Source organism: Saccoglossus kowalevskii, chromosome 17 (assembly GCF_978046115.1).
Source record: "Saccoglossus kowalevskii chromosome 17, keSacKowa6.1, whole genome shotgun sequence".
NCBI classification, from domain to species: Eukaryota; Metazoa; Hemichordata; class Enteropneusta; family Harrimaniidae; genus Saccoglossus; species Saccoglossus kowalevskii.
Genome location: NC_140657.1, coordinates 1,528,261 through 1,546,633, shown reverse-complemented (window position 1 = coordinate 1,546,633; position 18,373 = coordinate 1,528,261). Strand labels below are relative to the sequence as shown.

The window sequence follows — 18,373 nt, the reverse complement described above, 5'->3', positions numbered from 1 at the left end:
TCATTTAATTTTTTTTTCATTGCTATAACTTTATTGTATTCTTCAATCAAAGTCACATAGAGCATACGATAACAATAAAGATGATGATTATTACAATAATAGAAACACGTCTCCAAATTAATGTGATTTGTAATGTTACAGTTACGTAAAACAACAACAGTTACACTTTAAAAATTGATAACTAAACAGATCTAAGCCTGACTACTGCAGTCAGGATTTGTTCATTACACTGTGACTAACAACCAATGACTAAGCCAAGTATTTCTAAGGCTACATGTCAAAAGAAGACAAATACTAGACAATTAATTTAAATAAATTCAATTCCCCTATCATTTCTTCCTACGTCTTTGTTTTTAAAAATAAAAAAAATCATGGACCATAAAACAAACTTTGAACGTTCATTCATTCATATATCGCCCTCTATCGTACCAGCTACACATGTGTGGAGGAAATAAGTAACAAGCCGTCATACTTCCAGGAAGTGTTGACAGGTTTTCACGTGTTATTTCGTATTAAGCTTTTAACGAAGAATTTCCAAATTATATTGAACTTATATTTTGCAAGAACCAAGAAAATCAAAGCAAGATGTCACAGTCACTTGATGGGGTAGGTCGCATTTGTTAACGCCGACAGGATCGAAGTTATGTATGTCATTGTCGGTAGGTCTGGAACATTCTTGATGATGGCATGCCGGTATGGGCGCCGATAGGGTGTATACATGTATACAGGTAGTCACAGTTACTCTATCATTTCTGAACAGTTTGGGAAGTTATTGGCTGTTTTGGACATCCGGACGTTTATAAATAATCTGACTAAGTTTTGAACCGAATTACTTGCAAATATTATTGTCTTGTGCCTGGACCCGTAATCGTTCTTGAAACATCCCAACAAAAGGACTGGGAAATACATACGTATAATTCATTTTAAAAAGCGATGTTTTCAGTTTTCTGGATTATTAAATAATTGGGCACAGATCTAGAAGCAGTACCTACACACGAATTGGTGACGTCATAAAATACATGACCTTCAATCGGGGTCGTTTCCTCGGTATATACGAATTGGTATATACAAATTACAATAAAGATACTTAAGACATTACACATAAGGTAAAACAAATCACGTGACAATATAATGATAATAACGGTAATAAATCCTAGCTTAAAAGTTGAAGAGAACGCTCATATAGTCAGTCGGGTGACGCCGAGGGTCACGAACTGTGTTGCAAAATGGCCGTGTGGTTGAAACTGGGTCATGGCGTGACGGGTGAGGAAGACATCATTAAACACTCAAAATCACAATAAAACGGGGAAGTGGTTGCATATTACGGCGTAGCTACCATGGGAAATAAAAAAACGCCCAATACAAACGACATGGGTTCGAATCACACTACATACACACTCACCAGAACCGAAGCAATCAGAAACCAGCAATCGTTTTGGCTTTTCCGTTCAACTCATCGGAACACTAGAGTAGTTAGAAAAATGAACACCACTTAACGACCAACGTCGTGGCGTGGTACACAAGCGTGCCATCAAAATAAAACAAAATTAGCTTGAAAAGACAGTGGGTTCGAGTCCCGCTCAGAGCTACCGTAAACACGTAAATCAAATAAACTGAAATCTCTCAAACCGTAAACAAGTAAACAAAGAACGTCGCAAAAAATAATAAACCTCACAAAACTGCACCATACAAAACTGAATGAATAAATAATAAAATAACTAACGTCTTAAACTGGACGACGCGCAATTTGTTCAACAGTTTCCAGATTGTGACAAGAGATAAACAAGACCCAAGTCAAGGTAAGTTTTGTTAAAGTGTCGATGGCGTTCCCTATATTACGAAAACAATTCAGGCAACAGACGAATATCTTCTGTGGTGTTGTTGAATTTATACCGTGTCTGCGGAATTGTTGATTGAGGGTTCGAAGCCAGCAGTTAACGTTTTGTTAGAAAGTTTCACAATTAAATCAAATATCCAATGATACCAGTATATTTATTTCATTATTTTAACAACTTGCAATGGTGGAAGTTGGTCAAACACGAGTTCTTACACCTAAATAAGTATCAAATATTTGTCGACACATTTATTCTCTCAACCTTGTAGAGGTGGAAATTAATTAAACAACAGGTATTTACTCACAAATATAATGGTCAATATTTGTCCATACATTCATTCTGTCAATTTAAGAACTTGTAATTGTTGGAATTAATCAAATGAGAGTTGTCTACACCAAAATAAGTTTCAAATACTTGTCCATACATTTATTCTCTCAATTTAACAACTTGTAATGGTGTAAAATAATTAAACGAGAGTTGTCTACACCAAAATAAGTCTAAAATATTTGTCCGCACATTTATTCTCTCAATTTAACAACTTGTAATGGTGTAAAATAATTAAACGAGAGCTGTCTACACCAAAATAAGTCTAAAATATTTGTCCGCACATTTATTCTCTCAATTTAACAACTTGTAATGGTGTAAAATAATTAAACGAGAGCTGTCTACACCAAAATAAGTCTAAAATATTTGTCCGCACATTTATTCTCTCAATTTAACAACTTGTAATTGTGGGAATTAATCAAACGAGAGCTGTCTACACCAAAATAAGTCTAAAATATTTGTCCGCACACTTATTCTCTCAACCTTGTAGAGGTGGAAATTAATTAAACAACAGGTATTTACTCACAAATATAATGGTCAATATTTGTCCATACATTCATTCTGTCAATTTAAGAACTTGTAATTGTTGGAATTAATCAAATGAGAGTTGTCTACACCAAAATAAGTTTCAAATACTTGTCCATACATTTATTCTCTCAATTTAACAACTTGTAATGGTGTAAAATTATTAAATGAGAGTTGTCTACACCAAAATAAGTCTAAAATATTTGTCCACACATTTATTCTCTCAATTTAACAACTTGTAATGGTGTAAAATAATTAAACGAGAGCTGTCTACACCAAAATAAGTCTAAAATATTTGTCCATACATTTATTCTCTCAATTTAACAACTTGTAATGGTGTAAAATAATTAAACGAGAGCTGTCTACACCAAAATAAGTCTAAAATATTTGTCCGCACATTTAGTCTCTCAATTTAACAACATGTAATTGTGGGAATTAATCAAACGAGAGATGTCTACACAAAAATAAGTCTAAAATATTTGTCCGCACATTTATTCTCTCAATTTAACAACTTTTAATTGTGGGAATTAATCAAACGAGAGCTGTCTACACCAAAATAAGTCTAAAATATTTGTCTGCACACTTATTTTCTCAATTTAACAACTTGTAATGGTGTAAAACAATTAAACGAGAGCTGTCTACACCAAAATAAGTCTAAAATATTTGTCCACACATTTATTCTTTCAATTTAACAACCTGTAATTGTGGGAATTAATCAAACGTGAGTTGTTTACATCAAACTAAGTATTAAATATTTGTTGAGACATTTATTCTCTCAATTTAACAACTTGTAATGGTGTAAAATAATTAAACGAGAGTTGTCTACACCAAAATTAATCTCAAATATTTGTCCACACATTTATTGTCACAATTTAACCACTTGTTAATAGTGGAAATTACTTAAACGCGACTTGTTTAATCAGTTGACATCAATGCAACTTACCCGCAGACAGTGCACAACAGAGTATCATTGTTGAGCAATTATAAACAGGAACGTGTCTTGGCATTAGGGTAAGGGTCGGGTCAGGTATGGGCAACGGAATTATTAACAGGAACGTGTCTTGGCATTAGGGTTAGGGTCGGGTCAGGTATGGGCAACGCAAATGGCAAACACCCAATTGGCAAGATGTACACTAACGGGTTATGGCATGCATATAGTTTACACAAGTAAAAACACAAAATTGGCAATTTTTTGGACAATTGTAACTCAATAATAGAAATATGTTGTATTTCTATATATATACACACTATATAGTCTTATCAAATGCAAATACATCTAGTCAATCCATTGTGGTCTTGTGGGTCAGTTCTCTACATAGTGACCAGGAGGACCTGGGTTCAATTCCCTTGCCTGCCCATCTTTTTTTCGCAAACACCATTTGGCAATAAAGCTAAATATGACAACAAATTATTTAAGTTGCATGACTACCCACATAGCTCAGTTGATTTGTACTATGTCAGCAATGTGAGCGATCGCTGGTTCGAATCCAGTATGTTTAGTTAGATTTTTGAATGCTAGTGAAGACAGTGTCCTATGAATAGGACTTAAATCCTAGCTCCTGTGTGAAGACACTCGTGGTACAGTGGACAAGACAGTGCGCTGGGAACTCAAAGATCGCAAGTTCGAATCACGGATTGGACACTCCTACAAAAGACATGAAAGACGTTAAAATCATAAACAGCGGATTCAAAAACTCAAGTCAGGAAAACAGAACACAAGAATACTACCCCACGTGGAAGCCAGCCGAAGTCGTCGAAGAACGAACTACAGTTGACAGCTGTAGGTCACGTGCAACAACAGACACGAGGAGCATGGCTGCTCTCCAAATGGGTCCCTTCTTTTGTATTGACCCCCTAAGGATTGCTAATCCCCCTTTCTAACTCTTCCCCCAAAAATAATATATCGCCCCTTTTAAAATGTAATGACCCACAAATTAATGAATATTCATGAGCACAGAAACTGCTACGTCATGAATAAATTAGCATAATTTAAAAAAATTTGCATAAAGTGTAGGTACTCCTTCTGGAGCTCTGCCAATAATTGTGTAAGTTAAAATGGCATAAATTGATACTTGAAATGAATAATAGTTCACTGTTTTATATGTTTGTGAATTTTCTCTTTGAAGCTGAAACTGGACTGTGAAGAAGTAAAACGACTTCTAGGTTTTGCAACCAGACAGAGAGTAAAAGACTTGTTAGTCATTGAACAAAAAAAATTGGAGATGAAGATATCAAAAGAGGAAGATATTAAAGCATCAGCAGTTGCTATGGAAACAGATGGTGCAGCAGGAGGTGGGGATGCCTCTGTTAGGATGAAAACAGACATAAAATCATCACATGTTTACACAGTCAAAATAACAAGCTATGGTAGGTAGAATCAACATGTACAGATGTATGTTTTGTGAAATAAACCTGTATGAGAATAGGTCATGTGAAATAGATCAGTATTTGGATACATGTAGATAGATAGATAGATTGCATTGTAATTGCGTTTAATTAAACAACAATTAAAATGCAACACTATATAGGAATGCGTTTTTAATCAAGTTCATATCGCATCTATATTAAAAGTTAATCCAATGTGTCTTGTTTTACGATGGTAAGACATGTGTGTGTCTGTATATGCACTGATATATCAAGAACTAATTTGGTACATATAAATGATCTAATTTGCATATAAATTAGCCAATATTCACTACATTCAATTACCCACCATAGACTCTGGTCAGTCAAAATGACTATTTTGAACTGTAGGCATTAATCAGCAATTCTGCCAATTACGGAGAGATAAATCTAGATCAGGGGAGGCCCCATGACCCCAAGATTTTTCCTTACGCCACGAACCATGTGACGTAAACATTTTCACCCATGTTATCTTGCAACATGTTGACAACTTCACCGACAAACGACAACTTAAATTTTTCAATGTCTCAATAATTATTCTTATTAGGAGTAGTCATGGATACAATTGGTCGCTCCATTACATGCATGCTAAATTCACATAGATGCATTTATTCACAGAACAATAATTATTGTCTCCCCTGTGCGAAGCACACAATGGGAGTCTTTGCAGGTAGTTGTCTGTATGAGTGTGTGTATGTGTCCGTCTGTTCCACTGATATCTCAAGAACCATACATCGGTTTTGATGAAACTTGGTGCATAGATGCTCTGGGCCAATGCGCAGATTTGATTAGGTTTTGGTAGTAATCTGTGCATATTAATTACCTAATTTGCATGATAATTAGCTCATTTTTAGCTGTTCCATGACTGTTCCACTTCTATCTAAAGAACCACTCATTTAATTTTGATGAAACTAGGTACATAGATGCTCTGAATTTATGCGCAGATTTGGTTAGTTTTTGGTAAAAATCCGTCCATTTTAATTACTTAATTTGCATGATAATTAGCTAATTGTTAGCTGTTCCATGACTGCTCCACTCCTCTAAAGAACCACTCATTGGATTTTGACGAAATTTGGTTCGTAGATGCTCTGAACTAATGCCAGGTTTTGATTAGTTTTGGGTGAAAATCTGTACATATTAATTACCTAATTTGCATAATGATTAGTAAATTTTCGGCTTTTCCACTGATATCTCAACTACTAATCATCACAATGTACAAATAGAATCAGTTTTGGGTTAAAATCTGTTCATATTAATACCTTAATTAGCATAATAATTCATAATTTGTTGGTTCTGATTGGTACTTCGTACATACATGTAGATGGTATGTTACATTGCGCAGACCATATTAGTTTTACACTCAAATCTGTTCATTTTAATTTTCTGATTTGCATAATTAGTTTTCAGCTTTTCCATCAATATCTCAAGTACAAGCAATTTTGAATTAATTTTTACCTAGTCTCTAATACTCTCAGCACACAGGAGTGTGTTTCTAAGCTTTCTTTGATTACAATTTGTTTATCTCAAAATGTTCACAGCCACACCATTTCATTTCCATAAAATACAATATTACAATTAATTTGCTGAAATAAAAACAAGTATCTGAGCATTCAAATCATTTAACAAGCGGTCACAGTTCAAGTTCCATTTGCAATGATGATATGATGAGTCATACAAATTGAAGTGTTGTTCAAGAAATTAATAATTAGCTTCATCTACATGTAATTTTTCCAAAATATACCTGGATAATCAATAATTCAAATCACCTTTATCAATCACTTGTGTGAGAGTGATTAGTGTTTTGGTGAGCAGACTTTCCAATAAATGTGAGTGGGAAAAATGGAATAAAAATTCACTCGTTTTCAAGTCGGGAAATATACTGCAATGTTAATAATTAAACGATAATCATTGATTAAAACAACGAGAGACAGAAAGAGGTTTCGCGAAATGAACCTCTCTTAGATGGGTAAGAGAAGTGACATTGATGGTTTCTTAGCAACCAGATTTTTTTAAATTCCCTTTATGCCATCCTATAAAATCTGCTTTTTCTTGTTATATTCATTGTCTTCTCATATGACGCAGTCCGAAAATGGGGACTTATGTTTTGACCTCTGTGCGTCCGTGCTTCTGTCCATGTGTTCATCCATCCGTGCGTGCGTACCTGTATCGTAGAAATGCCTGGACCAATCACAATCAAACTTCACACATAGATCATACATGATATTATACATATGCACATCAATTTGTTTCACGATCTGATTCAAGATGGCTGAATGGCTGCCATTTTTGTTCTAAAAATCATCAAAATCAAGCATTTCTCGGCTGTTTACAGATGGATTTTGTTCAAACTTGGTATATACATTTGACACTATAGGACCTTGATGCACATCATTTTGTTTTTAGTCCCCATTCGAACAAAGTCTAAAAACAGGGACTTATAATTCGGTCTCCGTCTGTGCGTCTGTCGGGAGTCGTATCTCAGAATCCCTTAGACCGATTCCGTTCATTCTTTGCATGTGCCTAGTACTTTATGTGGGACATATGCACATGCAGTGGTTTAGCGATTCGATTCAAAATGGCCAACTGGCAGCCATCTTGTTTTTTGAAAATGTTGTATTTTGAACATGCGTTTTTCAGTTTTCATTCAAATTTAAAACATAGATCATTCATGTTAGGATACTTGTCCCTGACCGTGCGTGAGTTGCTGTGTCTGTCCGTCTGTGTGTCCGTTCGTCCCTGCGTCAATCTGTCCAGAGTCATATTTCAGGAATGCTGTGGACCAATTCCCAATTCCGTTCATTCTTTGCATGTGCCTAGGACCTTATGTGGGACATATGCAAATGCAGTGGCTTAGCGATTCGATTCAAATGGCTGACTGGCAGCCATCTTGTTTTTTGAAAATGTTGCATTTTGCACATGCTTTGTCAGTTGTCATTCAAACTTGGTACATAGAATATACATGTTAGGATACATGTCCATGATGATTTATTTCGCAATTGGATCAAAGATGGTCGACTGGTAGGCATCTTGTTTTGTTTTTTTATGCGGTATCTTGAACATGCTCTGTTAGTTTTCATTCAAATTTGGCACATACATGTACTTTATACATGTTAGGATGCATGTCCATGACAATTTGTTTCAAACTCTGGTCAAGGATGGCCGATTGACAGCCATCTGACGTTTTGGCCTTACTGCTATATTTCCACAATTTATGTACCATTTTCATTGGTATTGGCGTTGGCTCATACATCATACATATCAGTGTGTTTCATAATCAGATCAAAGATGGCCGAATAACGGCTGTTTTTATTTTTGTCCATATTACTACTACACGGAACATGTGTTTTGATGTAAATAAACATTCTGTTATATACGCCACTTGGAACTCAAGTTTCAAGGACACGCTCGCGACAGTCCCTCCGCTTTAATATGACAAGCACAAAAAGAGAACTTTCAAAAATTTAACGGGGACTGTGTCATTTTCAATGACTTGTTCATATAATATTCATAATGGCCGATTAGTGGCCATTTTTTTTTTAATGAATGTGGTTCTAGTGCCATATCTCTGACTTGCTGTGACTGATTATGTTCAAATTTTAAATATTCATTATACATGATGTCATCCTATTAAAAATGGCCGAATTGTGGCCATTTTTGTGCTAAAAATCATAAAATATCAAGAATTTTTGGCATTTATGGATGGATTTTGTTCAAACTGGGTACATACATTAGACTTTACGGGTTCCTGATGCATGTTATTTTATTTTTTCGATCGGATTCAAAATGACCGACTAGTGGTCATTTTGTTTTATTGAATGGGCTTCTAGAGCCATACATGTATCTCTGACATGCTTTGACTGACTATGTTCAAATTTTATATATTCATTATACATGTATTCAAAATGGCTGATTTCGTTTTAATTAAGGCTGTTCCAGAGCAATATCTCTCAATATTCGTTTGACGATCAGATACAAATGTCAATAATTTAAATGTTAAACAATCATCATATTCCTGACATGTTTATATTCCAGCTATATTACTATAAACAAAACTATATATCTTAAATTTGACAACTAACAGGGACTGTGCCATGCATGGCTTGTTTTGAGGAGGTTTGCGCCAAATTAAAGATTATATGTCATGTTTATCATACTTTCATTTCATGCCATCAAAATATCAAAAATAAAAAAATTATTTTTGAATTCAAGAGTCTGAAATGTCATGGAAAATGTCAAAATTGTCATTTTCTCACTGGTTTCCATGGTGAAATCATTTATTCATATCCTGAAATTATGCTTGATGACACGGGATAAAAAAAGTTGTATTTGTATTATTATTTTTATTGATAGGAAATCAAACATTGTGAAATCATTTCAAATAATTATAATATGACTCGGTGAGTTCCCGTGGTGATACTAAATTTACATTAGGTGCAGGTTATCTCCCACAATGCATTGCACACATGTGCAGTAACATGCTCAGTAGTGCAAAAATTGTATTTTTCTCAAACTCAGACATCGGAGCTATTTACACTGTTGTTTGTTTGTTACTAGGTTGGGATCAATCAGATAAATTTATGAAGTTGTACATCACACTTAAAGGAATTGAAACTTTACCAAAAGATAACTGTCTAGTCCAGTTTGGAGAAGAGTAAGTCAGTCTCTTTTCTATCACACTATTACTGCAGGAATTATTTTACAATACGCCAAAACTATTATGCAAAACAGCATGTTATTTGTTACTGAAAGTTCAATGCCCTTCAAAAGTAGCAAAATCTTTTTCTGAAAGCTGCCTTAAAATCAGGGTTCTCCACGAGGGTTTTTTACAGGGCGCCGCGCCCTGTTATCTGAAATTGGCGCCCTGTTTAAATTGTCAGCACCCTGTTATATTTCCTGTGCACCCTGCATGGTCCCAGACAAAGAATTGTTTACAAAACAGGCCAACACTCATTGTCTTCCGAAGATGATTCATCGTGCTCAGAGTAACTGGTTCATTGTTTTAAGGTGCAACTGTGAAAATTCCGGTTTGTTATCGTAGCAGGTCACGGTGAGGTGATAACACCACCAAACAAAAAGTTACAAGTTTTTTCAACACGATTAAAAATGAACATGAGGCCTAGAAAAGTACATTACCGTACCCATATTTTTACTGCCAGGGTGACGTCAAATATATAAAATCATTATCATTAAAACCATTCGTTAAACATAAGGTCTATGGTTAAAACCAAGTTCACGCTGTGACTAGGTAGCGGCAACATCGTCACCACCGAGTGGAACAAAGGCAGCAACCGGGCAGCTATGCACTTGCATGATCGGTAAACGACCAGCGCAGCCGATGTACCATCACAGACATTGCTGATCACCAAGAAGTCCACACGAATGCTTGCTTGAACATGTAAATGTTTATATTTAAATGTCACTATTTAAAGTTGAATTTTCTTTAAATCACGATTTAAAAACCCCGGTAAAACGGCCATGCTTTCAACTCGCATCATAAGTGGAGGAAATAAATTTACTTGTGTTCTTTTGGAACAAATATTCTGATTGGTTGTTTTTCGCGTCAATGCGTGGCTTTGGCCAATCAAAAGCATTGTTACATAGTATCAGGGTGCACACAGTAAAATGAACTGTTTCCGGGTCATAGCTGTTTTCAACGAAGCAGACATCAACAAACTTTCGATTCGAATGAAAATTATTCTTATTAGTATGTATTTTGTTTTTTTATACCTAATTCTGTTATTTTTGATAGTAACTGTTAACTGCAGATCGAAAATCTTCTATTGTGTACATTTTATTTCGTTTGATCACCTTGGTTTTTGGTGCCATTCATGCTGTTTGTGCGACATACATTTTATTTTGCTTCGTCCAAATAAATATAAATCATAAATATAAATTTTTGCTAAAAATTAAATAAAGCATGTATGTATTTGGGAAAATGAATTAACAAACTTGTTACGTCTTTTTCTCGACGCGATCATTACTTGTAAACAACTGATGTCGCCGCTTGAGGAATCGTGCAGCTAAAATCAGCTGATTGTACGTGCTGACGTTTACTTAATAATAGCTCTTCAAAATTCCTATTCATTTTGTAATAATAAATATATATTATGCATATGTAATAATATGTAGATTAATAGATTTTTTGGTTTCCATTTTTCAACATCCTTGCCCACTTCACATTGGCGCGCCCTGTTTAATTTTCAAACCGTGGAGAACCCTGTAAAATAATTAGAAACAAAAGCAAACTAACCACAAATAAACATTTTCTGTTAAAGATACACTGACTCTTTTTGTATTTACAGGTCTGTCACTATATGTGTTAGTAATTTAAATGGGAAGAATCATGAACTTATTATCAAAACTTTACTTAACCCTATCATACCCTCTGATAGTCATTTCAAGGTAAGCTAGAAGGCCATCTTTGACTCGCCCCTATCATTGCATCTGATAGTCATTTCAAGGTAAGCTAGAAGGCCATCTTTGACTCATCCCTATCATTGCATCTGATAGCCATTTCAAGGTAAGCTAGAAGGTCCTCTTTAACACAACCCTTTCTTTGCATCTGATAGTCATTTCAAGGTAAGCTAGACGGCCTTCTTTGACTCAACCCTGTCATTGCATCTGATAGTCATTTCAAGGTAAGCTAGAAGGCCATCTTTGACTCATCCCTATCATTGCATCTCATAGCCATTTCAAGGTAAGCTAGAAGGTCCTCTTTAACACAACCCTTTCTTTGCATATGATAGCTATTTCAAGGTAAGCTAGAAGGCCATCTTTGACTCACCCCTATCATTGCATCTGATAGTCATTTCAAGGTAAGCTAGACGGCCTTTGACTCAACCCTGTCATTGCATCTGATAGTCATTTCAAGGTAAGCTAGAAGGCCATCTTTGACTCATCCCTATCATTGCATATGATTGCTATTTCAAGGTAAGCTAGAAGGCCCTCTTTGACTCAACCCTGTCATTGCATCTGATAGTCATTTCAAGATAAACTAGAAGGTCCTCTTTAACACAACCCTTTCTTTGCATATGATAGCTATTTCAAGGTAAGCTAGACGGCCTTCTTTGACTCAACCCTGTCATTGCATCTGATAGTCATTTCAAGGTAAGCTAGACGGCCTTCTTTGACTCAACCCTGTCATTGCATCTGAGTCATTTCAAGGTAAGCTAGAAGGCCATCTTTGACTCATCCCTATCATTTCATATGATAGCCATTTCAAGGTAAGCTAGAAGGTCATCTTTGACTCATCCCTATCATTGCATATGATAGCCATTTTAAAGTAAGCTAGAAGGCCCTCTTTGACTCAACCCTGTCATTGCATCTGATAGTCATTTCATGGTAAGCTAGAAGGCCATCTTTGACTCATCCCTATCATTGCATCTGATAGCCATTTCAAGGTAAGCTAGAAGGTCCTCTTTAACACAACCCTTTCTTTGCATATGATAGCTATTTCAAGGTAAGCTAGAAGGCCATATTTGACTCACCCCTATCATTGCATCTGATAGTCATTTCAAGGTAAGCTAGAAGGCCATCTTTGACTCATCCCTATCATTGCATCTCATAGCCATTTCAAGGTAAGCTAGAAAGTCCTCTTTAACACAACCCTTTCTTTGCAGATTATAGTAATTTCAAGGTAAGCTAGAAGGCCCTCTTTGACTCTACCCTTTCTTTGTTTTTGATAGTCATTTTAAAGTAAGCTAGAAGGCCCACTTTGACTCAACCCTATCATTGCATATGATAGCCATTTCAAGTTAAGCTAGAAGGCACTCTTTGACTCACCCCTATCATTGCATATGATAGTTATTTATTTACCACTTTTGTCTAAAAAAAAATGTTTAAACATGTTTTCTTTGAAGTTCTTTGAAGTTGTTACAAAAATAAGATCAGCTGAATACAAATGATATATTTTATATACCAAACTAACCATGACTTTTGTATACACTTCAATGAAAGCTTTATCAATATACTCAATGGTCTTTGTTTTTTTGCAGATCAAGACAGACATGCTTGTAGTTTTTATGAAAAAGAAAGACAAACAGACATGGGCATATGTTACTAAGGGGGATATGAAAAACAAGGAAAAAAAGTGAGTTTCCATCTTTTCACATAAGTTACTACAGTTTTGTTTCTATGAAAGTTTCTTCACATCATTTACCCTTTTTTTTGTTTTACCCAGTTTTTTTTAAAAAAATTTGACTAGATTTCTTTTCTGCATAAAGGAAAGCGATAAGTAAGACCATTTTTTCATTTTTTTAAAAGTTTTGTAGCATCCAAAAATAACATTCTGATAATTGTTTTATTTTTCAGACCTCCCAAAATGGATAATGCTGATCCATCAGCGGGAATTATGAATATGATGAAAAATATGTATGAAGAGGGTGATGATGATATGAAACGAACAATAGCCAAAGCATGGACAGAGTCAAGAGATAAACAGATGAATCCTGATATTGGTGATATGGGGATGTGAGCAGACTTTACTGGGTGCTTTGGGAGCGACATGTTTTGGGGTAGAGATAGTCTATACCATGATTGGTGCATGGTTCTGGGCATAAGGAGTTGAAATAACTTGTGTTAATTTTTCAATAGTTTAATTTTGTATAGGATTTGTGTCACTTGCTACATTCAAGTTATGGGATCTTGACACATGCCGGAATTTTCAATCTTTGCAGAGGGATTACAGAGTTGCATTCATGTTAGTTGGGACCCACTCAGCTTGTGCTGAAATCACGCCCTCATTCTTTGAATCTGTTAGTTGTCCCAAACATGGAAAACGATACGCATGTGATGATAATAATAATTGACATATTGAAATTATATCTTTTTGCTGTTTCTATTTGGTTGCAGCAGCACATAAATATGCGTCGCTGATGACAGTGTGCATTCATTTCATTCATTACTACAACATCCGACCATATCTAGCTGCACTTCCTTCCATTGTCATATCATACTAGTATGAATCTGTATATGTTCTCCTAAATTTACCACCGAGGGCGTGATTTCAGTTTGTGTCAAGTGTTCATGCAACGGGACCAAGATCGAGTTTTTTCGGCACAGCCCTGAGCCTTGGAACGTGGCGAGATTTCTAACATGAGCAGCACTACTCTTCCACTGTTATAAGCTTGACCCCAATCACAGTGTTTATCATCTCAGATTCCGACTCTGACTTTGATCTTATTCTTTGATTACATGACCTCTGTAACTAACAAAATGATACACTGGTTGAATCCCAGGGAGACCATGTTCATAGGTCGCCTTGAAAGCTGTCCAACACTTGATGATATGCAGAGATTAACAGAATGTCATTGGAAACCATACTCTAATTATATTCTGGGAAAGGTAAATTAAGAATTGTATTATACAGGGTTAGATTCATTGTTAACAAAAGTATATAAAGTAAAAAAAAAACAAATCATTACCGTACTCGGCCGCGTTAGCGCTCAGGGGCCTCAACTCAGAAAATCATGATTTTGTAGGGGTGGGCGTTTACCCGAGCACCCCCCTCGAAAAAGAGTGCAAATGAAAATTTTTATTCATCAAGTGACAGATTACGTCTTTGAGGGAAAATCAAATTACTAAATTAGTTGAGTCGTCATTGATTTTCACAATGAAGAAACAGAAATGATCACAAAAAATACGCACATTTTATTACAATATTAATTACGTACCACCATAATTTACGGAATTAAAAACATTTGAGTCTGTTGGAACACAGTCGAAGTCAAAATTGTCATATTATTTCCACTGACAAAGTTGTTGGATCGTACGCAAACTCTCGTTGAAAATCACTTTCCGCCATGATGCAATTGCAGATTTGACCTACAGCAGCGTCCTTTGACCTAATGGGTCAAGTTGGTTAGTAACTAATCTGAATGCTGTGTTGTACTGACGCAATTCTTCGGAAATTCCCGAAGATTTTCCGATAACGCAATGCGGAAGTGAATAATCGATGTCGAAGTACAATCTGTTGGAATTGATTTCAGTGAATAAACGACATGGTTTTTCAAAAAAAACTAGTAACTACCCATTTTTGAGAGGTAAACTGAATATGGCATGAAATATTTATCACATTTTACTTGTATTAACAGGTCATTGTCGAAGCGTAGTTTACGCAGGGTTACCGTGTTCTACGCATTCACAACATGTTCACAGCGATCAATATCCACACTGTATCATATAAAAACGATTACCAAGATTCATTACGCAAGACCAAGTTTTAATTAGTTGCATTTTGAAGGGGTGGGCGCTTTGCCGAATGTGACCCCAAATATAAAAATTGTGCAAAAGTGGGGGGGGGGGGGGGCGCTTGCCAAGTACGGTATATGTATAATTACCCAAAGATGTCCTTTTTCTCTGGTCATCTCCCATCCAGGTTCAAATCATACTCGTATTTGACCTGTCCTATTGCCTCATATTTCCATGTTACTAAAATTACATTACAAATATTAAGCTAAAAAAATGTTTTGCTTGCAGCAAACACTGAATTTTTTGACATGAAAAAATATAATAAAGTACTAAAACAAGCTTTCTTGAATCAAGAAACTGATACTGTGACCAGCCACTGTGTTTCACTGTGTTTCACAGTGTTTGAGTTCATAAAAGAGGAGGGGGAGAAAATATGCAGAGAGCTAAGTTCAACCTTTACCTTCCAATACAGAATTGACTCACAGGAAATTTGTTCATTTCACAAATATGCAAGTATACTTTCACTTCGTTAGGGCGGTATTCAGGCCAACTTTAATAGGCTAGGCTATGCTTGAACAGACTTTCATCTCTTAGTAAAGGCCACACAATCATTCATTTGGTGATATGGTTTGGTAGTATAGTCTGCAAGCGTTTCAACCCTTGTGTTATTTTGTTGTACAGAGGTCATTCATGATGTCTAATCAAGCATTAAAAACTGTACTCTGGTCAGATAAAGACACTGATAAATGTCTAGTGTACAATAGTGGGAAGGATACAATATGACAACAAATGGATATCAAAAATTGTAATTGTTTGTTTAAAATTACCACAAATTATACCAACTTTGGTATGGTGTCCTGATAGATGGGTTCTGAACCCTGATGGGTGGATTCTATCCTCTGATCAATGGGTTCTATAACTTGTGTGCGTTCTATACCCTGATGGGTGCGTTCTATACCCTGATGGGTGCATTCTATACCCTGATGGGTGCGTTCTATACCCTGATGGGTGCGTTCTATACCCTGATGGGTGGGTTATATACCCTGATGGGTGCGTTCTATACCCTGATGGGTGGGTTATATACCTAGATTGGTGGGTTGTGTATCCAGATTGTTCTCTGATGGTTAAATTCTGAACCCTGATACCCTAGTTGGTAGAGTTATATACCTGGTTTGGTAGGTTCTATAGTATGATTGGTGGGTTTTACATGTATACCCTGATGGGTAAGTTATATACCTTGATGTGCGAGTTCTGTACCCTGACAGTGGGTTCTATACAAAGGCATTAACCTGATACAGCAGGGCCTAATAAATGCAAATTGCATCATGATTTGATAGAATAATAATTTTTATATGTCTGGATAATATATTAGAAGATAAACACTTAATCAGTTAACAAACTGGTGACATATTCCAAAATTGTAGCATATTGCAAATATTTGTTGAGAAATGATTCCATGTTTTCAGTTTAGAATGAGTGCGCATAAATGAGAAAGGTTGATTTATCACATGACCAAGGTGCATATCACATGATCACAGTAGTGAAGTTTAGTGTGAAATTACACTAAATGCTGTGATATGCATACTTATAAACATCAGTAGTGTTGTGTGCTCAATCGGTACACTGAGAAAACCAAATTGTGTCCGTATGTTTATCACTGTAATACGAGAATTTCACACGAGATGACAACAATTACCGGTACTCGCATGGTGTGATGACAATAACTTATGACAACTGAAAGTTTATTTTGCAAAAAATATCACTAAAAAGGATATTTCTGTCTATATTCAAACCCATTGATGACCTAATTAGCATATGATTTTTCTGTCATTTTGACACTTAGTTGGTCATGTGATAAAATGGTTATCGCCTGATATCACTTATTTATAGAGCTTGATAATCTCCTCATTATTCATTCGTATTTCATATTCAGTGATAAACTTGTAGTTTTGTCTTTTATATGAAATGATCTGATTGTATATTCATATGATCAAGCAACATTGGTAACAATAGAACTGTTAGCTGTAGTTTTTGTTGTACGTATATGGTATCCTGGCACAGTATTCATGAAAACCATATGTTCACGATCTACATGTACCCCAACTATGCTTGATTTTTCTAAAAATAACATTTCCATGTTGTACAAATAAAGTTGTATAATCTACTGGAAATTAGTCGTGTTTCATTTGTGTGGAGTGAATGTTCCAGTGAATAGCATAGAGTAATGTACAGGAACATATTGTGCAGGTTGGCTTGGTAAAAGAGTGGTATGATAAGGCAGGGGATTAGTGTACAAATGAAAATTACATGAAATCTGTTCATATAAGTGATTGTTCATTATCTGTTTAACAAAAAATAGATTTACAACTTCTTTGAACCTAACAGTTGGACTGCCATGATATGTGGTATGTAGGTTAATGAAAAGGTGGCTTTGTTCATTTCATCAGTTTGTTTTAACAAATGATTCTGATTTTGCACATCTTTAAACATAATTATATTTCTAGTCTAGTAGTTCAAAATTGACCTTGTATATACAAATCTTTTGTAAGAGAAAATCTCAAAACATCACTCTTTCACTATAGACAAGTAGAAATTACCACATGTATTCAAATCCTGATTTTCAACCTATGATGCATTTATAGGTTAGTGAATTTTAAACTGAAATTTTATTTCAGTAATCTGAGAAATTTGTCACACTGTGACATCTTAAACTTAATAATTGACAGTTTTGTTTTCATATGGAGAAATGAAATTTAAACTAGGGCTTCTGGTAAGACATCTGTTTTCTATTGTTTCATACTCTGGAGGTGTACTCTATGATAAATGTTACTGATAAGTGCATGCTGGTCTCCTTGGGCAAGAGACATTTTATCTGCAAGATCCAGTGTTAAGCGTGATATCAAACGAAAAAATAGGACAAACCAAGTTTATTGCATATTGACATCAAAACATTTTGTGGCATTTGACAACAATATTTTGTGTGTATTTTCAAGCCATGTAATGTGCTATAAAAATTTGATGAGGTATCTGACTGCCATATTTCTTGCTGAAAGATCAGCATTTTAACATTTGAAATTCAGTTCATGCTTTTTAAGCAA

At 35.4% G+C, this 18,373-nt stretch overlaps 1 protein-coding gene across 3 annotated transcripts; it reads left to right on the top strand.

Moving 5' to 3' along the window:
* Positions 1-419: 419 nt before the first annotated feature.
* Positions 420-17,446, top strand: LOC102803541 (calcyclin-binding protein-like). Of its 3 annotated transcripts, none has more exons than XM_085492565.1 (6): positions 420-606; positions 4,811-5,051; positions 9,642-9,738; positions 11,390-11,489; positions 13,082-13,176; positions 13,398-17,446. In XM_085492565.1, exons 1-6 carry the CDS (start codon positions 586-588, stop codon positions 13,558-13,560), a joined length of 717 nt encoding a protein of 238 aa, XP_085348691.1. In that variant the 5' UTR covers positions 420-585; the 3' UTR covers positions 13,561-17,446. The 3 variants fall into 3 exon arrangements, with proteins under 3 accessions (XP_085348691.1, XP_085348692.1, XP_085348690.1); XM_085492566.1 differs by having other exon boundaries at positions 578-659; XM_085492564.1 differs by lacking the exon at positions 420-606 and adding an exon at positions 649-728.
* The last annotated feature ends 927 nt before the right edge of the window (positions 17,447-18,373 follow it).

Excerpts from the sequence above, each read along its gene's own strand:
- LOC102803541 (XM_085492564.1), top strand. The coding sequence starts at position 696 with ATGGGCGCCGATAGGGTGTATACATGTATACAG. Across the intron at positions 729-4,810 it reads GGGTGTATACATGTATACAG|CTGAAACTGGACTGTGAAGA; the intron begins GTAGTCACAGTT and ends TTCTCTTTGAAG. Across the intron at positions 9,739-11,389 it reads CTAGTCCAGTTTGGAGAAGA|GTCTGTCACTATATGTGTTA; the intron begins GTAAGTCAGTCT and ends TTGTATTTACAG.